Source organism: Hylobates moloch, unplaced genomic scaffold, assembly GCF_009828535.3.
Source record: "Hylobates moloch isolate HMO894 unplaced genomic scaffold, HMol_V3 SCAFFOLD_4, whole genome shotgun sequence".
In the NCBI taxonomy this organism is placed as follows: Eukaryota; Metazoa; Chordata; class Mammalia; order Primates; family Hylobatidae; genus Hylobates; species Hylobates moloch.
This window is the reverse complement of record NW_026652279.1, coordinates 162,392,173-162,414,490: the sequence shown is the minus strand read 5'-3', so window position 1 is coordinate 162,414,490 and position 22,318 is coordinate 162,392,173. Positions and strand designations below refer to the sequence as shown.

Sequence of the window (22,318 nt, the reverse complement as noted above, 5' to 3'; positions counted from 1 at the left end):
ACATTTTACTCCTCTATGTCAATGTCTAAAAGGTGGTATGCTACGGTTTCTGTATTAGCATTATCTATTACAATGCATCATTCATGCATAGAAACGAAAAAAAAAGTTTTCCAGCTATCTAGATTTTTTTAGTTTTAAAGAAGAAGTATAATCACTTTTTAATGTCATCAGATAGGCAATGAAAAGTTTAGTATGGTTCTCTTTACCACTACAGCAAAGGGAAAATTAAGTATTTTCAAGGAATTTTAAAACTGTGTTTAAACTGTTTGATTTTATATCAAAAGTTAGTTAACTACCTTTAAATTATAGTTTAGCAATATTAATATATTTGTTAACTTCCTTTGTAAAGTCAGTGTACATTTTCTATGGCTATTGGATACATATTTTGTATATCCATTATATTCAATATCAAATTTTTATTATTGCACACAGAAGTTAAATTAGTCCATATCAAATCTGCATTTCAACCAAGCCTTCCATTTACTCATAATTAAGACAAGAGGGTTTTCTGAATGCTCTCTGGATAATTAGATGTTCATACTGTAAATGGTTCTGTTAGTCAAGAGACATTTAACAGAAGTATCTAAAGGAATTGCCTTTTAGCTGCACTGTGCTATTTCTGGAGGGCCGCCAAAGAAATTACAGTCCTAAGTTAACTGTTTATTCAGTGAAGCTTAAAGAATGACAGGAACTTTCTTATCTTTCTCTTTTCTACTCAATAAAAAACAAGACAGAAAAGATTGTTGGGATAGTAAATGTTGATTTACATCAAAGTAAATGGTTAGAAGATAACTTCCTCCCACACTAGAGGAAACACAGAGAAAAGAAGTGTTAACAATTAAAAGCTTTGTTTGCCTCCCCATTATGTAGTAACATGTATGAATGACACACCTCTGTTACTGCAGATTTTGCCATCTGGAGACGTGCATCTTCGCTTGCTTTCCCAGGGGGTGATATCGCACTGGAATTCGCATTTATCTCCATGCCAACCAGCCTTGCAGTAGCAGTTTCCACAGTAACACTTCCCATGGCCTTTATCCAAAATGAATTTTATACAGTGAGGAAAAAAGCAACTTTCATAAGCAGAATTAACTTTCTATCTCTTTGTGATCATTTTTGCCTTCTGAAATAATGTCATAGCTCCACATTCCCTGCCTAAAATAATCAAATTATACAGCTTTCTCCAAACACATCATGGTTGTGCCTATACCTGCTTAATTATACAAAAAGAGCAAAGTGTCCTTTAACTTGGCCTAGACAGGGAACTGATTAAAAGTATTTTTAAAGAAATGACATGAATGACCATGACAGTCTATTACTTTTCCATCTCAAATGCACACATCAAACCCAAATATGTATGAGCATTCACTCTAAAGACATTTCTTGAATTAGTTATTAAAATATTTCATTTGAAATCAACTATTGAGAAACCAATGGTGCATATTTACCTAGATAGACATTATGAATGACCAAACAACTCTTTAAAGCAGAAGAAATATTTTACCTTTTCACTCAACTGTGCCCCACAAGCTGTTGTGTTCCACCATGTGAAAGAGAGGTTTTCAGCCTAGTCCATGTTTAATCCTCATTTAGACAAATAAAATACCATGGGCCATTGGCCTCACAATCAAATTCCCTTTCTACTTGTCAAGGGGACACAAATGACAGGTAAGCGCACTCATCATTTTGTGTCCAGATGCCCTCTTTCAGCTCCCACCTCTCTGTAACCTGTTACCTGCTCATCTGCACTTGCCTCCAAGCCACCTGTAGTGAATTACCACACCATTGCTTTCCTCATCCACGTCTAGCAATCCTTCTGCAAATTCCCCAAAGATGGCATTTATCCCAAAATTTACTTCTTGTACTCTCATCTTTGTAGTTATATCACCTAAGCATAAATGTATGTCTTTGTTCTTGTTTTGTTTTTGGTTTATTCTTTCTGTATTATAGGAGTTTGTGTTTTATCAGTCTATGGCTAAAGTCTTTGTTCTTTCCATCTCTCTTCTCTTACAGCCAAACTCCCCAAAAGACAATGCAAAACTGATCATGAGACTACTTTTCATTGTCTTATGAGCATACTTATCATTCTAACACTATGGTATTTCTGGCCAATGGCAAGAACATTAGTAGGACCTGTAAAACTCACATAAGAAGCAGGAAATACAACAGAATATTCTGGTCTCCTATGCTATTCATGTGCAGCAGATGAGACTTCCATCAAGAAGACATACATCTGAGAGACAGAGCCAGAGAGATGAACAGAAAGAGTGCTATAGTGAGACACAGAGAAAGAGACAGGGACCCAGTGCCATGTTTTCTGTCTAAATAAGTTATAATTGGGATATTCAAAGAAAATCACTTCTTAACCTAAAAATCGATGATGATTTCCACAATGAATCTGAATTTTAAATTTGTTTACTTAAGCAAATGCAAAGGCTGTCAAGTGATTTAATCAGTACAGAATATATCATCTATATATCTTATTTACAAACTTAAATGGTATCTACTTGCACACACAATTAAATCACATCCTAGTGATATATCACAGGCCTCAAGAACTCAAGGATTACACTGAAAAAAATAGTGTATATTAATTGCTTTTCTTAGGAGTCAGGTTTGCAAGACCCAATCACCTTTTTAGACTACAGAATTTATTTTCTCTGTAATTTCAGAAAATTTATACAGAAGGTGCTACATACGTAAGGATTACTATATTAATAAATGATAGAAAATCTATATTTCTTACATCCAAATTCTTTGAATATTTGTACAATTCAGTATCGAATTAGGGTTTTACTAAGAAATCTTTGAGTTAGAGGTAAATAAGGAAGCAAAAATTATGTAATGATACACATCTATGCAGGTATGGAAAATTAAACAAATATCCACATAACTCAAATAAAAATATTGAACAAGACACATCTGAATAATTGAGATTAAAATGTGTACTTTAGGACAATACATATTCCAGATAATAAATGTAATTCTTTGCTTTGTGCAAACTGATAGAGCAAGAAAATCTCTATTTGTACTGCTTCACTGATGAACTGTGGAATCATCTCTCAGCAGATTGGTTTCATGTGAATGACACATGGAAAGATTTACAATCCCAGGCAATGTCACCCCCAGAGGGTGTTTACTGGAGTGCTGGTGTCCTTGTTCAGAGACTTTGCACCATGAAATTGCTTAAGCCTCAAACAAATGGAAATAACAACTAGAAAGTTTGAAAGTTAAACATTTTCTGTGGTGTTGTTTCAAGTTACATTTTTCTATTGATACACGCAAATAGACTCTGCTTTTGTGGTGTGTATCAACACGCACTGGCCCCAAAGCATGTTCCTGTCTTCTTTTCTCTTTCATCTGTAATAATTGGAAACTAAACATTAAGAGGACAAATACATATATTTGTGGATGGATTTGTCTAATTGATCTAATTATTTTGGACTGAGCCCTTTAAGAGAGAATTGTCTGAGCAGCATCTTGCTTAGGTCATTGGCTCGGAAAAATGAAAATGAGATTTTTGTGTTTGTTTGTTTTATCCAGGTGGGTTATACAGCCAGGAGATCAAGGAGGAAGGGCCAATCAGGCCTAAAATAAGTGTATTTGGATGACTCACAGGAATTGAAGCTACCGAAATATAAACAAAAGAACAAGCTTGTCCTATGCTAGCCACGGTTTCTCAGGGTTCTCTGGTTCCACCTGGCCCCATTGGGCCCTAATCCTTCCAGAAAAACAATACTTCTAAAACTACCATTTCTGCACACAGGGCAGTCTTCCTTCAACTGGAATCCCATGAGATAGGAGTGAAATATAAGTTTGGAGCAGAGAAGAATTTACCTAAACCAAATGATTCTCTCTGCTTTCTACTTTCCTTTTCCTACGCCAGTCAAGGTTGCAAATGGAAACTCTGGGCACAGGCTTGCAGGTTGAGCAGAAGAGATGAAAACTGCAAATGGTGAGGAGAGACTCCTCTTATGGAGCTCTGAGCTCCGAGGCACTGATGCAGTTGTGAGTGGTGAGGCGTTAGGAACATGGACTTTGGCATCACACAGACACGAGCCCAAATTCTACTATCATTGGTGGACTGACACTGGGTTCGTTACCTAATTTATCCACATCCCAGGTTCCACATCTATCTATGTGGATAAACATAATTCTTACCCTAGAGTGATGTTGTGAGACAAAACACAATGAATGTAAAGCACTTATTGCAGAATTTGTCACTAGCAAACATGCAAGAACTGCTACAATGGAAAAAATGAATTGAGTAATGGTGGTACACAGAAAAGGTCACTGAAAATGTTATCTAAGTGTTTAGGGACAGAGAGGGGGAGGTAAACTCTAGGCTAATAACCCTATTGACCTTCAATGTCCCCAATAGGACATGAGACTCATGTTTTAGAAAGGGAAAACAAGGAAATGAAAATGTACACTTAAGAGAGTAAGAGAAAGGAAAATAAAAGTGGCTAAGGTGAGCAGAGGAGATGGTATTCTACTAGGACTACTGCAGAGCTATGCAGTTGGCCTGTTGCCATAATGACACGGCTCTCCTCTGGGGACAATTTGGCTTTGCATCTAAAAAGTACTAGTCTACTCTTAATGCCATAGCCTCACTCTCTCTTCTTATGTGAAATGTTTTCCAGATAAACATAGGTTTAAACTAAATTAGTACACCTAGAACAGAAATTTATGTAGAGATAAAAGAACAATGAAATAGGTGAAAAAAACAGGTACTTTTATTAATTTCTACAGAGCCAACATACATACCTCCACATATTTCTTCTGTTTCATCGTCTATACATTCTCTGTCATCACATTCACAAAATTTACCATACACAAGTCCACTTCCATCTGAATTATCACACTGACACCTGCCACAGTGACATGTACCTAAACCATGAAAACAAAAAAGACTGTTTGTTACATGCATATAAGATTATAGTTAATGAATTTTTATACCATCTCTTTCGAGAGAGTAGATAATCCAAATCAATTTAATATTTCAATTGGATACTTCTGTGGGCATGGTGAGGTAAAGTGCATGCTACTCTTTCTTGAGGTTATTTTAGCATGGCAATTATATTTTATATCACACAACTATTATTATTGACCTCTAACGGTTTAATGAATGTAAATTTGACCTCTCCAAGTGCAGAGCTACTCCACACATAGCCATCCAACCAATGCATGAATGTCTTCTGATCACACCTGGGTCTGAAGTGAAATAAAGCAGCAAATTCTAAGCTTTGTGAGGGAAGCAACCTTGCTTATCTTCCTCACCAGTATTTATTCAATGTTTTGCACAATGTTTGAACATACTATTTATATAAGAAATATTTGTGGAAATAATTTATTGTCAAATGCAGAAATAAAAATCATATGTGCCCCTGATAATTTCCCTTCCTCAGCATTAACTTATACTGATACACATGTCCTTACAATAATGGGACCAGAGTGGATTTCCTTAGGCATGGATTGCTGGAAACTCACCAGATTCTCAGGGGACCTCTGTGTTAGAGAGGCATGGTAGTCATCTGGTCTACCAGGAGCCATATACTCATCCAAGTCTGAAGATTCTACCACATCCCCCAAATGTAATTTCACCAACATTAATATTGCACTCAAATAATTTTGAGAGGTGGAATGCCCACTTGAGAAATTTCCTTTTTAATGTATCTATTTTGAGTTTTAATGCTCATCACAGCCATCACCATGTATCAACTGAGACTTGATCACTCACAAGAAACCACCCGCAACTCTGAAAATCCAACAGGGATCAAGTCAGCCATAGCCCTCCTCTCAGAGTTTTACATGAGCAAAAACCAATGTGATAAAATAAATACAGAAGTGCAAAGTGTTGCAGAAGCACATAGCAAGGGGATTTAACCGAGACCAGTAGGTCAAAGTCAGAGTCCCTGAGGAGGTAGCTGAGAACTAAAAGCCAAGAGAAAAAGCATAGCTAAGAGAAGTGAGATGGTGAAGAGGCTTACTTCCAGCACAAGACAATAGCACAGGCTCTGCAATAAAAGAGGAAGTGAAGGAAAAACATTGCATGGGATTGAGGTATGCAGAACAGCATGAAAAGTGCATGAAATGAATAAAGCAACTTGAGGTGCAGTTCATGGAAGTCTTATAGGTCATGTTAAAGATTTCCAGCTTTAATCCAACAATAATTGGAAGCCATAGAAGCAAGGGAGTCCTGTGATCACGTATGAATTTTTACCAGATTACTCTGGTTGTCATGAAACAAAAACTAGATGAAGCAATAGCATAAGAGTGAATGAACTGAAATGAGGCAAAAGTGGATGCAAAGAAATAAGTTAAAAGGCTGTTGTATTTGTCTGCAGGAAAGAAGACAGGGGCTAGACACATGATGCGATGAGTTTAGAAAGGAACAAATACATTCGGGGATATTTTTAGGAGAAAAAGTAGAGGGCATTTGGTGACTGAGTGTAAAGGGTGAAGGATGGGAAGGAACCAAAGATGCTGCTGATAATTTGGTTTGAATTACTAGATATTGACAAATCTGTATGTGATGTATTAGAAAGAGCATGAACTTGTGAGTAAGGTACAGCTGTATCTGAATTCTGAGTTTTAATCCTCACGAGCTATGCATTTTTAAAGGCATTGCTTTCATTTCTAATTCCCAGATTCCATATCTGCAAATAATCTCTGCTTCATAGAACTGCTGCCAATACCAAGTGATGAATATGTACCCAGTCATATTTCTAGAAGCACTGCTGAACCTAGTACATAGTAGGATTTGAGAAAATTTGGGTTCTTCCTCTTCTCCCATTAAGATATAGAGTATATTCGTCATACTTCCAAACATTTTCTCCAGAAAATATATTTATGGATGCTGACAATATCCTTGTTTTCATAACCTCTGCATGATTCTGTTACCCAGATCATTTGCAAGTCACTATTATCTATAAATTTTTCACTGACAGTTACATATAAATGGTGATTTTGCAGAATTTATTTTTCTACCTTGCAAATACTCATGTGAATTTTCCTGTTATTAAACTTCATTTTATTGCATTTTTCCCTAAAAGCTATCTCAATTCATAAAAGTAATTTGAAATCTAATGCTATAATTTATGCTATTGCTTCATCTAGTTTTTGTTCTCTAATTATCACCCTTCTTTTTCATTTTCACATTTATTCATCCTGTCTCTCAACCACCCACATATCCAGCCATTAAGCTTTCTTGTTATCTGTTATGTTGTTTGCAAGGAACTAGGTGCTATAGAAAATAATGAGATGCTTAAAATTAAGTAAATCATAGACCAGGAAGAAAGAGATACCCTATTAATATGTTTCGTATAGCATTTGCCACAAGTCTATTGCAAAAGCCTTTGAGTCATATGTTTTCTTGTTTTATAAATACAGATGTCAACCCATATAAATATTATACATGTAACCATATATAATATGGGCCTCTCATATATAATATGAGAGCAGGAAGTCACTTGGTTAGGGCTGTGTATGAGGAAGTTTTTTCAGGAAAGATGGGAAGGAACAGCCTCTGCCTCCAAATTCTATGACTCCTCACTGAAGTCCCCCATAAGCAGCTCCCTCTCATCCACACATCGGAACCTTTCCCGGCTGATGTGGGAAGTTTACAACAGCTCAGACTTCCTGTCTCACCCATAAAGCAGAATTCACAACTGAGCCTCAAAGACATGGCATATGGACGCCCAGGCAAAAGCTCCAGACTCCTGTGATCATGCTATGACACACAGCTTCTCTCTCGTGGTTGCCAGATAACTCAGCCTCTAGGATTGGTCTTCTGCCTTACACTTGATTATTTTAGCTCTGAATTTTCATAGTGCCCAATAGAGCTGACTCTCTCTAGGATGACTGACCAGACGTGTACACCAGCCCACACCCCTGTGCAGTGGTGCCTGGGCCTCACCCTGCTCTGCACACTGGACCTCCCTTCTAGTTTGCCCACAAAGTTAGCCTCTGGAACACTTTGGTCCCCAGCTCTGTCTCATCCTGCCCTTCAGTCTCATTCCCCAATCCATTTAACTCCTCTTCCCCTTCTGCTCCAAACTACTTCAGAAAACCACACTGTGATATGAAAGGGAAAGATTAATAGAGAGACTTCATAGGCTAATGCAGTTTGGGGGAAATGGTCCTGAACTTGGAGGGTGGAAGTGGGTATTAAAAGAAAGACAGGTGAGAATGAGATTGCCAAAGTAAACATGAAAGGCTTAGATATTTCTACAAGAGTAAATGAGACAGAAAAGATTAAATGCAACACTGAATATAAATGTATCTTTTGGCCAATTGCATTTCTGGTAATTTGCCTTGAATATACACCTCCAAAAATATAAAAATATATGTGCACTAGATCATTCTGTGCACTATTATTTACAATCCAAAATACTGACTACTGTCTAAATGCTCAAGCATAAGAGCTCGATTGAAAAAATTACATTGCATACATAGAATCCAGTCCTATGCTTTTGACAAAATAAAGAGAAGGATTTCTATGAACTGATTTGGAGTGAATTCCAGGAGTTTATGTTGAGTGGTGAAAGCAGAGTGCAAAAGAACACATGGAACGAATGCACAACCATTTGCACAGGAAAAAAATGAGAAACAATAACACACAAATATGTCTATTTATCTTTACACAAAAAGAAATACATGCACAGAGAAGGAAGAAAGCAATAAATTTGGTTATTTATAAGGTGAGGGTAAGCAGGGTGCAAGGTTTGATGAAGAGAGGAATGATTCTCTGAGTATGCTTTTCTGCACAGCTATGACTTTTAGAAGCATGTTAGTGTACTATACATTATAAAATATATTAATACAGATGGGAAGGGATTATAAAACCTAAAATTGAAAGTGATCTGAAATAAATAAGCTAAATTGTATTTCAAACGAGTACCATAACCACGCTAAAAGAGAATAAAATAAGTCTCAGTGACTTATGAACACAGCATTGGACTACATACCCCAATCTTGGGCATGATTGAGGTACAGTGAGTGGGGGGAAGTGGAGAGGGGTGGACTGCAAATCCTAATCTCTTTTGGTAGATCTGCTTGGTTTAGTGGTGTCTGCAGCACTTCTAGAAGTAATTAGAGATGTAGTATAGGATTGAGCAAATAAGTAAATACGTTGGTGGTATTGGGAGCCAGGGTTCTCCCTGTGAAAATGGGACATGCAAATATGGAATGGAGAAAACAAGAAGTAATCCTGTGAGGTTGGACTGGAATTAGATGTAATGGTGTAAACTCATGATCTCTAAAATATGCATGTATGTGTACGTGTACATGCATATCTGTGTGCAGGTATGTGTATATGTATTTGTGTGTATATGCACAGGCATATATTTACTAGTGTCAAGATAAATTAAAATGGAGACAAGGCCTAAAGAATCCCTGAGCAGACTAAGCCAGCTAGGCCTCATAAATGATCCTAACCTTGTCTGATAGGCAAAAATAAGTGAAACTTAGCTTATTTCTTGTAAATGTCTACATTAAAGAAGAACAGAACTTAAGTTTAACCAATCAGAAGCAACCAACAAACTTATAATTATATAACTAGGGACTTTCCAACAGGGTAGACTAAATAAGGCAACTGTATAACGTTAGCCAATCAACTATTCTTCTTTGCTTTCTTTTTTCTGTTCACCCTATAAAAGCCTCCCACTTGCATTTCCTCAATGAAGCTCCTGAACCACTTTTGATTTGGAGTTGCCTGATTCATGAATCATTGTTTGTTCAGATAAAATAAAAATTGTATTATGCTTCAATCTACTTTTTTTGACACAAGCCTGTTTGCAGAAAGGGCCAAGAAGCAAATACACTCCAGTGGAAATAAGCATCCTTGTGCTCACAATTTTTATTCAAATACCATTTTCACTAAAAGGAATCACGCTGTTTGGATAAGTGGCTGATTCCAAAGGTGGAGTGAAGCAGGTCCAATATGACCCTGGAATATGTTATTATGCCAACAAGTAAAGAATTGCAAAAACAAAACAAAAAAACAAGGGAGGCATTTCACAGAAACACAAAAGCTAGCCTGATGGGCTCTGATACCTAATCTGGATAACTCTGTGCACCAGAATAATTATGCACAAAATGAATAACAAATCAATGAAATAATAAGAATTGTGCTTCTAGACTGATCATAAGTCACTAAGTAAATGAAATATCAAATAACTGGTAAATGAGAGAGGAGGATTCCTGTTTGTGATGGAATGCTGAGTGCCAACTAGTCAATTCGGAGAGAATGTTACAGTTCATAAATCATCATTTTCCAGTCATCATTGTCAATACTGCATCAGGTGATTGTCATCAGCGGATGATAAATCTGGGCTAATTTTAGTGAGGAATGTGATATGTGTATGGCTTTAAAGTATTTCCTCATAGAATGCACATTTGTGAAGAGGGTAAGTCAGAAATAACAGAGTTGAGACACCAGCCAACACCTTGACCAGCTCATCAAAACTGACATCACCAATATGAGCAGATGGACATCATGTGCTTCCAGATGAAACATTTTGAGAACACAAAACCATTTCTCTAGTGTTTTACCTAAGAATATGTATTATGAATCTAATCATGGGGGGGAGACATCAGACAAATCCAAGGTAAGTACACTTTTCTTTTAATAAAATGGGGACAACTTTCTTCACAAGTTTCAATGCTCTAAAGCCAAAGTCTGTGGAAATGGCCCAGATTAAAGAAGACTAAAGAGAGATATAAACATAACATTTTCAATAGTCTGAATCCTATAAGGAGAGGAAAATGCTATACAGGACATTACTGGGTCACTTGACTAAACCAGGTTATGAATAAAGGTATTGCATCCATGCTTAAAAAATGAGAGGGTACAGATGTCCTAGAAATGCATTTATATTGCATCAAATATGTTTTATCATCTATTGAAACACTTCTGCATGTTTTCTCCTTTAAGATATGTTAATGTGGTGAATTACATGTTTAGATTCCTTAATATTAAACATCTTCAGAATCCTAGACTACCGTGTTTGATTATAATGTTCTTTAAAAAAACCCTAAATTTGATTTGCAAACAATAAATAAATAAATCCCAAAATAGATTTCAAACCCAAAACAGAATTCAAGTCTTGTTACTGAAACAAGTTTGAAACGAATAATATTTTCAAGATGAAAGATGCTATGGGGTATGTGCATGTGCACGTGCACGCGCACGTGTTTGTGTGTGTGTGTGTTTGGAGGGGTAGGTGTTATGAATTGGAAATAGAGAAATCCTACTAAGAAGAAAGAAAGACTGAAGTGCTAGAGAAATATGATGAGAACATCATGAACACAGAAAGGGACCTAACTGCTAAGACCATTTGTCATGACCCCTGACGGATCCACTCACACCTCGCTTTGGATGTGGTCCTGATTCCTATCAGCAAAACACCTTTAACTGAGCTCAGTCTAAAACACACAATCTGTTGCAATCAGACTGTGGGGAATTCTCAGCTCTGGTTAGAGATGGGCCCTACCAACAATGTGAGCTTCAGGAGGAAAGGTACTCATTCGTGAAGTCAAATCCTCACCTTTAGCATTTAGAGCAATGGGTCACACACTTGATCTATATTAAAATCACCCAGAGAGCTTTAAAAAAACCACCAACATCAAGGCCACACACCAAAGCACTTGAAACAGAACCTCTGGTGTACTACATGAGAACTGACAGTTTATTCCTTTCCCCTTGGGATGCTGATTGTTCAACCATGATTGAGAAAATCTGACTTTGAGGCTTCACCTGCCCAAATGCAAAAAGAATATTTAATTACAGTAATACTCGCTAAATACCATTGAAACCTAAACTGCAACTCTTTTATATGATTTTGCTAATAAATTTTAACAGCATCGCTATAATTTTGTAAAAAGTATTTTCAAATAACTTCAATGAAATAAAAAATATTTTGATCAAACAAAAAATCTTTCTGTGACTATATCCTTCAAAGAGCTTTATAACCAGTATATCTGAAACTTCTATCAAATTTAAAGTATTTGGTTCTATTTTGCGAAGGTAAAAATTCAAAGCACCCTTGATCTGTAACAGAAAATAATTAAGTCGGTTTATATAAATCCTTTTTTAACAGATGTAATCCGGTATTCAATATCATGGCTCACAATTTACATAAAATGTTGTTGGGGTGTTGTTTCCAGTGAATATCCTGCTAGAAGGAGGCATTTGGAACAGCTGGAAAGCATCAAATTTGCCAGTCTCAGCAAGATGGCATTTTTTTCTATTGATTTATCTGAATTTCACTTCTAAAAAACATACTCAAAACAGTCTCACTCTGAGATTTGACATTTCTCCACGCCCACATATTTCCATTAAAAACAAAATTTGATTATTTCACTTAACAATTTTCACAGGGTATACTTCTTACCTGCATTAGAGCAGATGATGTCTTGTGAATTCTTGCACATTTGGTTACTTTTCTTCTTTGTCAAGTCACAGTTAGTTGGGTACTGGCAAGCATCCCCATACCATCCCTGGTCACACTTGCACTTGCCACAGTCACACTTACCATGGCCTGGGGATTGAACAACATCTAGTCAGACTCAAATTGTTTTCCAAAGATAACCATTACTGTAACACATACTCTTAACAGTGACATTGATTTGGGACTGAGCTATAATAAATTGAAACTCATGTATATCACAGTGGCTGAGGGGTAATGCTATTATATAAAATGCAATGGAATATGCAAATTTTATTTCAATAATCAACTGATAAATTATAAAAACATTAATTTACAAAGACATTAGGATGATGCATAAAAAAGCCTAATAAATCACATGGACAGAAAACTCAGCACTGAAAAACCGTTCTATCCAGCATCTCAGTATTTAAGAGACAAAATTCAACGAAAAAAATAGTTCTAGTTTATTGTATTTTACATAACACATTAAACCACAAACCATGAATAAAGACTCTTACATGAAACTCTACTAAACTAAACACTGGCCTTACTGTTACTCGAATTAAACATGTAATGAAATTTATGGATATATTAAACACCAACTTCAGTAATACGGACACAAAATACATATATGTTTTGTTTCATATTCATCCGCCTCCACATAAATTTCTCAATCTTTAGTGTTCTCAATAGTCATTTTGCTTTAATGCATATTGTTTTCATTGTTGTGATCAGTAACATTATTAAGTCCTGCTTGATGAAGCCTATTTTTTATTGATCGCACATTAGTCTGACAGAAGTGCAAAACATGTGCAGTACTTGGTCCTTGTCCTCAAAGAACGTACAAACTCCAAAGTCAAGGCTAATATACAAAGAAGCTGATGTGATTGTAAGCCAGAAGTGACCGTCACCTCGAGTTAAGTTGAGCAATACAGTCTATGACCTATAGACATAAGAGCGGAGACTTTCTGGACTTCCTTGACTGTTAACTGGCCCTTGAAAGTTGAGCAGATTTTGAACGGGTTACAGGAAGAGTGTACATATATTACTCAAGACAATACTACTATGTCTAAATGCCTAAAATTCATAGGCCACATGAAGTCATTGATCTGATTCAACGTGGTAGCTGAAATCCATGGGATATGGTCCAGGTGGTTGGTCAGTATGAATGGCTTCGAGGCTGCCCATTTGGGCATGTTCAGTAAAGCCTGAATCTGTGATTGGCTGTGATTTTAAAACTGCTCTTTATGTGGACCAGTCCATGTAAATGCTTCTATTTCTGTTGCATTTATAAAATTAATTATTCTATTTTATAACCAAAACCTTGCAAGTCTTTTAATAGGAATTCATTCTGTTCAGCGCACATTACTCCATCAAATTGACTGCATCATTTTGCATTCCTGCCTGGCCCTACAAAATATTGTCAATCTTGCCCAACTTAGTATCATTTATAAGCATAAGTGATCTCACCTGTCAACCACCTCACGTATTTATAAAAGCATTAAGCCAAATTCTTGCAGTGGCTAAGGCTCTTTGATAAATCAACTATCTTGGAAACTGTGTTGACTCTTTAATAACATTAATGTATGAGGTTGAACCACATGGAATTGCCACTTTCATAAGTTGAATATCAGCTGTTTCTTATGTTTCCACACCAATAAACAGTCTTCATATAAACAGTAAAGAAAATAGAATTGATTTAGAAGATAAAGCATTATGGTAGCAGTAATTTGGTGAGTCAAAAATAAAAGACTACTCAATGTGATTTTTTAAATTTTATACTGAATAGGACATCTTAGATCCTAAAGTATACACAGTAGAGATGAGAAATAATTTGTGGGTCAAAGGTAACATCTTTTTAAAGGTGAGATGGTTAAAAATAGAAAGACAGGGGGAAAATAAACAAAATGTATACAGGATAGGGAGAGATCCATCCCTTCCAAACTGACCCAATGAAGCATCAATAGAAGCAATACTCTAAGTTGCTTATCCCCTGAAGTGAGTTCATGGAGGCTCAGTTTCATGAAACTCTCTTCACAGAAGATTCTAGGGTAAAATAAACATGGAAAAGAGTCTGCTATCTTCTGTTCTAATGTGTCACAATATATATCAGCACACTAATGAGCCTCATATGTCTTATCCTGAAAAATATTTTTAATTTTTTTAGCTTAGAATTTGCAAAACTTTGGCTAGGAGCCCCTTTTTCTCATAACCTGTATTAGCATCTTAGGCACATGCTTAGACTAACACTGTGTCAGACATTGTAATGTCTTTTCAGCTTCTTCCTTAGCATTTGTTTGGAGGCAAAGATGACAGCTAATGTCAGACAGGGCCATCTGCCTTTACATTCTTTCTAAGCTTTATGCCCAGTAAGGGTTCCATGATTTTCTTCCATTTAGGAAAACTCATTGAATAGGAATCGATTTCTGACTGTCAAGAATTATCAAATAGCCTGTGTAACCTTGTTTAAAGATAAATATATATTTAAAAAATAGTATTCAGACTATCTTTTACAATTTTTTTCTAAGGTTAGTAAGAGCTTTAGCAGACCTCGGGGGATTAGGTTGCTATATTATTGTGGCAAGGTAATCTCCATCATAGTGTCAATAACATGGCTTCAAAAAACACCTCATGTTTCAAAATAATTTATTTGTTATGTGTTAGTTTCCTGAATCTTCCATAACAAAGCACCACAAACTTGGTGGCTTAAAAAAACAGAAATTTATTCTCTCAGAGTGATGAAGACTGGAACCTGAAATCGGTCAGGTTGGTTAGTTCTGGAGGACCTGAGGGAGAAACAGTTCCATGCCTCTCTCTCAGTTGCTGGTGGTCGCAGGTAATCTTGGGCATTTCCTGGCTTGTGGCAGTGTAACTCTGCTTTGATGATACTGCATATCCTTTCATATGCTTATTTGCAATACATCTTCTTTTTTTAATTTTATTATTATTATACTTTAAGTTTTAGGGACATCTATCTTCTTTTGTCCATTTTTGTATTGAAATTTCAGAGACATATATATATGATTATATAACATATATAATTACATATACATATATGCGTACATATATATGTGTCTATATATATGTTTAAAAATTTATATATACATGTATATGTATTTTATCCTGGATGCAAGTTCATTGTCATATATATGTATATATAAAAAACATATATATGTATATCAACATATATATACACATATATACATGTATATCCAGGATACATATATATGTACATAAATTGTTATATATACATATATGTACGGATATATATGTATATAAATTGTTGTATATACATATATATGTACGTATCTCCTGGATAGAAGTTCATTGTCACAAATGTAAGTTGCAAATATTCTCTCCCAATTTGTGACTTGCCTTTTGTTCTATTAACAGTATCTTTTGAAGAGTAAAAGGTTTTGATCTTAATTAAATCCAACTTATCAAGTTTTTTCTTTAATAGTGGTTTTTGTGGTATCTACCTGAAAACCTTTTGCCTAACTAACTCTAGGCTTATTCTTCTGCTACAATCAAGTATGGAAATCAAGTATTCTGAGAACTCCAACTTTGTTCTTTTTAAAAAATTATTTTGGCTCTTGTAGTTCCTTTGATTTTCCATATAAAGTCTAGAATCAGTATGTTGACATCAGCAAAAAAGTTTGCACAGATTTTGATAGGAATTGCATTGACTCTATAGATAAAAGTAGAGAGAATTGCCATCTTAACAATAGTTAGTCTGTGAATACAGTGAAATATATTGGTTGATTTTTAATGTTGTACCAGCCTTGCATCTTGAGATATACCTCATTTGGTTGGTAAGTATTATATTTTTATGTATTTCTTTATATATTGGATTCCATTTGCTAATATTCTATTAAATATTTGGTGTTCTATGTTTATAAACCATACTGGCATGCAGTTTTGTTTGTTGTAAGATCTTTGTCTACTTTTAGGATAAGGAAAATTTTGCCCTAATGAAATGATTTGAAATGTATTCTCTAACCTCCTAGTTTTTGGAAGAGGTAGTATAGAATCAGCATTATTTTATCCTTAAGGGTTTGGTAGAATTTGCTAGTAAAATCATCGGAACCTAGAATATTCATTTTCACAAATGTTTAACTATGATTCACTTTGCTTGACCAATATTGGCTATTCAAGTCATCAATTTCTTTTTAATTGATTTTGGCAGATTGTGTCTTTCAAGGACTTGGCCCATTTCATTTAAATTCCTGAACTTAACAGGCATAGACTTGCTGATATCATAAGCTTACTATCTTTTTAACATGCATAGTGTTGGATATTATGTATGCTATTTGATGCTGATGCTGGTAGTATTTGTACGTCCTGTATGTTTCTTGATCAGTCTGCTTAAAAATAAATCAATTTTATTGTTATTTTCAAATAATCAGTTTTTGGTTTTATTGATTTTCCTTACTATTTTTCTCTTCTCGATTTCACTATTTTTTTCTCCAATCTTTATTATTTTCTTCCTTCTCCTGTCTTTGGATTTAATTAGGTTTTTTTTTCTATTTTCTAGGGTAGAAGTATAAATTAATTTTAAACACTTCTTCTAATGTAAACATTCAATTCTGTAAATTTTTCTCCAAGTACTATGTTAGCTGCAATCCACAAATTTTTGATGTTATATTTTTTCTTTCAGTTAAATATTTTTATTTATAAATTATTTTTATTCATTATTTTTAATATCCCTTGAGATTTCCTATTGACCTACCTGTTATGTAGAAGTGTGGTGTTCAAATTTTTTTCAGATCTATTTCTGTAATTTCTAGTTTAATCACATTGTTACATGACAGTACAGTTTCTTTTAAATTTCTGAAGGCTTCTATTATGACCCAGAAGATGATCTATCTTGTTCAATTTTCCTTGTGCATTTGAAAATAATGTATCTTCTGCTGTTCTATAAATGTCAATTTGGTCAAGCTGGTAATAGTTTTGTTCAGGTTTTCTATATCCTCACTAAGTTTCTACCTACTTGTTCTGTCGACTATGAGAAAGGAGTATTGACATCAACTACCATTGTGGATTTTTTCCCCTTTCAGTCTGTCATTTTTTTTAATTTATGTATTTTGAAATGCTTTATGTGTATATATACTTAGCATTTTTAAACTTAGGATATAATTAATTTTTCATTGTGTAACATCTCTCTTTATCCTTGATATTATTTCTTGTCCTAAAGCCTACTTTGTCTATCATCAGTATAGTTGATCCAGTTTTCATTTGACAGGTATTTGCATAGAATACCTTTCCCATTCATTTATATTTAACCTGAAAATGTCTTATCTTTAAAGTGGTTTCTTATAGATTAGTCGTGTCTCAGTTTTTATACAATCTGACAATCTCTATCTTTTAACTGGTGCGTTTAGAGACATCACATTTTCATGTTTTTTACATTGCTGGATATAAATCTACCAACTTTCTAAGCAATTTTTATTAGCTTTATCAGTTCTTGTTTTGTCTCTTTTTCTGCTTTCCGTTGTGTTTATTGAACATTATTTTTTATTCTATTTCCTCTACTATTTGTATACTTTGATTTTTAGAGGTTGTCCTAGTATATACATTATATACCTTTAATCAACCAGAGTTTACATTCAAATAATATTGTACCACTTTACATGTAATTTTAGGAACTTAAAACATTAAATTCCCAGCTCTTTCCTCTCATTCTTTGTGCCATTTTACTTTTGCATAAACAAACACACGTTTCCTATAGACACACAATCTACTGCCATTAATTTTGTTTTAGACAGTCAGTTATTTTTAGAGCAACTAAAAATAAAACTATAATGCTATTACACTTTAATTTATTCCATTTCCATTGCTCTTCATTTCTTTGTGTAGATTCAAGTTTGTCAAGTATCACATGCCTTTTGTCTAAAGAACTTTCTTTACATTTATTTAGGGTAGGTCTTCTGTAATCAATAGCCTCATAAAAATCCTTGTTTTCATTTTTGGAATATACTTTTTGCTGGATATAGAATTCAATGCTAACATTTATTTCTTTCAGGCCTTCAAAGAGGTCACTCCACTTTCCCCAAGCTTGCATGGTTTCTGACAAGAAGTCCCCTGTCATTAGTATCCTTGTTCCTCTGCATATGTTTCTTTTTCTGTAACTGCCTGTAAGAGTTTCTTTTGTTTTTGTGTTCGGTAATTAGAAAATGATAAGTCCACCTCTTTGTTTTTGTGTGATATGTTTTCTTCGTTATTTATCTATGTCGGGCTTTCATTTATTTATGTTCCTGTTTCCTTCTCATAGCTGCCATGGATACTCACAAGTGCCCTAAGAGCAAGGAGATGTATTACCCTTCCCCCAACAGTGAAATGTCTGGATAGTTTCATGACCATCCTGGAGGAGTTGCTCCTCTCTTCCTTGAGTTCCCCACTTCCTGGATCTGTTTTCAAAAGCATCCTCCAGTCCTTGCTGTGAGAGCACAGTAGGATTTACAGATACAAATCTGAAGAGGGTGTGGACTCTCAAATTCTGCAGCACCTGGGGGCTTCACGCTCATTCACGAGGGCACACTGGGCTGCTACCAACTTTCCCACCACCCTTCTCGGCCTAATTGTGTCTGCCCAGCTAAGCCTGAGCTCATTTCTCTCTCTCCCTTCATCTGCCTACCTATCTCCAGATTTGGGGCCAGTTGCTTTTCCTGTGACTTCAGATCTTGGATAAATTCAGAAACACATGGGGATTTTTAATTTGTCCCACTTTTCTTCAGCGTAAGAATGGGAATCACACTTTGTAACTTTCTACGTCCCTAAGTGGAAACCAGAATCTTAAAGCCACTTTGCAAATAAGTTCATCAAGGGTAAAGAAAAACTATAGCTCACATCTTCAACACCTGTGATGCTACACAGCCCTGCATTTACATGTATATTGGAAATAAATAATTATAGCTCAGAGATTACGTAAATACAAAAAAAGATAATGAGTTACTTGTATTTGTCTTTTTAACCACTTGGAATGTTTATTTGTATTACATTTTAAAACAGCATACAGAGAGTTGTAATGTGTAACTTCTGAGGTAAGTGCAAATTTTTGTTTATGTATAAATTATTTAACTTAATTTTGTAATATCTTTTAAAAGTAAATGTATTATTCTACATACATTGTTACTTAAGACTAAAAAACAAATTTAAAAATTTGATTGTTAATTATCTCTTCATGATTACTACTGGCAACAATTTTATCACATAGAGAAGGATAGATATTAAAAATTTATTCTCCCTGTGCATCCGATAAGCTAAGTGTACCACTGCTACAGCCTCATGATAACCTTGAAATAGAGGTATTTTAATTTGAACACTAAGTTGACTCTGCCAGCTAAAATCCATTTGCTTTGTTCAAATATGTAAATTCCCAAAACCTGTTTTGTGTCCTATTTTCCAGTGTATTCAAATATGCTCAGTTTATAATAGATAAACTCAATTTTTCTCTAGTCATTTTTGAGCCACCACGGATTCTTAAGCCTTCTCCAGTAATAAGAAACAAAAAAACTATGTAACATCTATTAAGAAAAGATTGTGAAAGAATTCTTTATCTGATATTACAATTATTTCATGATTTGAGATAGAAACTTCACCATTTTTAAGACAGGGTACCAGTCCCTGGCTTGCTTCTCAAGCTGAGAAAAAAAAATGTTCCTTAGATATTTCTGCTTTCCATTCCTGAGAGCATTTTCATGTGGACAATGGAAGAATATAGAGGGTTCCACTGCCTCAAGATTAAAAGGTCTCTACTCTTGTCCTGCCTGGACACTAGCTAGCCATGTAATCTTGCCAGGAAAATAAAAAAGAAGAGAAGAGGAATCTAATAATTATTGGCTTCCAGTACTATGATAAGTACTTTATGCAAGCTAGTCTGATTTTCATAATGAGCCAATGAGATGGGCTTTGTTTTTCCACTCTACAAGTGAGAAGACTGAGCAGAGTTTAAGTAGTTTGGTTTGGCTCAAGGTCACATAGCTGGCAAGCTCAAAAGCTATGTTTTTCCCATGACAGCCAACATTATCTGTTTAGTTCTGGAATTTAGCAATGGACTTGAAAGGACTCTTTTGCTCTAGGAAGAGTGGTGTTAGTAAAAGCTATGGATTGGTTGCTTGATAGCACTGGTTTTATTTTTACTGCTTCCTTTGAAACACACATGCTTAGAATTGGATTATTCACAATCCTTCGTGAAAGAACCGTAACAGCAAAGTTATTGAACTTCACGATTTAAAATTGAATAATGCTAAAACTATATAAAATAATTCAGAAATCTAGTCATGAAATTTTTCTTGACCTACCTCACTGTGTTCATGTGCAAAATTAAGAGATTGGATTGAATAGCCCCAAGATTCCCTTCATCTTGAAAATCCCATACTATACCCTCAATTATTTTCTTTTTCTCATAACAAAGTAGTATTTTCAAATTGGGCACTCAATCTATTAAAACAAGGGGGTGACAGACATCAATTAATTGTGATCAGATCTTGTTTGCCACTAAAAGCAACCATGACCAGCTAAAATTCTATGTGTCATTCAGAGTATCCATTAAAATATTGCAGATAATCACGATATGTTTATTGTTAAGGTGTGTTTGCATTAATGCTACTAAAATTAGGGGGTTTTCTAACAACCTGCGACTAAAGGATGAAATTGAAATTATAGTAAAGCAAAACACAATATTTTGGCTGAACTTAGAAAATTTTATAAAGTCAAACATATATTCATGTATCAAATTCATGAAAGTTATATAAACACACACACACAAATACAAATACACAAGCACTAGTTTGGGATTCAGGAAACCTCTAGGTGTTAGTATAGATTATGTCACTGCTAGCTCCGTGGCCTTCAGCCAGTTGGTTAATCTTTTAATTTTTCTGGTCCCAATATTTTTGTCTGGTAAATTAAAAATGTATATGAGATCAGAATTTCTTGAGGGAGCCAAGGCATGTCCCTTTAAGAGTGTGTCAGAATTATCTTCCTCTGCCCTGTTTCATCCACATAAATCCCCAAAACTTGTTGACCCTTTCCCTACCAGAGAATCCATGATAATAAAAGAGAGTATGGCATATCTCAGGTGTCCTAAGAAGGGAACGAGAGAAAGGGAAGACCACTAGATTTGATGACATTCTCCGTTCTCTTTGTCACCTTCTAGCTTTCAGTTCTAAGACTCTATTTGTCAGAAATCTTTTTTAAAAAATTTAGATTCGGGGGTACCTGTGCATGTTTGTTACATGGGTATATTGCCTAATGGTGGGGAGTGAGCTTCTAGTGTACCCATCATCCAAATAATGAACACTATATCCAAAAGGTAACCTTTCAACCTCTACCTCCTCCCTCCCTCCCCCTTTCTGGAGTCCCCAGTGTCTGTTATGTCTGTCTTTATGTCCCTGTGTACTCACTGTTTAGCTCATTCTCTTATAAGTGAGAACATGCAATATTTGATTTTCTGCTGTATCAGAAATCTTTAAAGATTCCTCCACCTCTTTTGCAATAAAAACAATCCTCACTTTAGTTTTTTCCTTGGTCTTTTGCCTTCTCGCTGGGCTTTTTTTTTTTTTTTGAGACGGAGTTTCGCTCTGTCTCCCAGCCTGGAGTGGCACAATCTCGGCTCACTACAACCTCTGCCTCCTGAGTTCAAGCAATTCTCCTGCTTTAATCTCGCGAGTAGCTGGGACTACAGGAGTGCATCACCATGCCTGGCTAATTTTTATATTTTTAGTAGAAACGGGGTTTCACCATTTCAGCCAGGATGGTCTCAATCTCCTGACCTCATGAGCCACCCACCTCGGCCTCCCAAAGTGCTGGGATTACAGGCGTGAGCCACCGCGCCCGGCCCCTTGTGGGGCATTTTGTTTAAGAGTGCCTGTTAGCATCAGATACAC

At 35.4% G+C, this 22,318-nt stretch overlaps 1 protein-coding gene across 2 annotated transcripts in view; it reads right to left on the bottom strand.

Moving 5' to 3' along the window:
• The window catches only part of ITGBL1 (integrin subunit beta like 1), a 295,436-nt gene that overhangs the window by 141,914 nt on the left and 131,204 nt on the right, over window positions 1-22,318 (bottom strand). For both annotated transcript variants that reach the window (XM_032151257.2, XM_058438045.1), the window contains exons 4-6: window positions 12,396-12,542; window positions 4,768-4,890; window positions 892-1,032 (exon numbers count right to left, since the gene is read on the bottom strand). In XM_032151257.2, coding sequence (XP_032007148.1) covers window positions 892-1,032; window positions 4,768-4,890; window positions 12,396-12,542 — 411 coding nt within the window. The remainder of the gene's footprint in view (window positions 1-891; window positions 1,033-4,767; window positions 4,891-12,395; window positions 12,543-22,318) is intronic.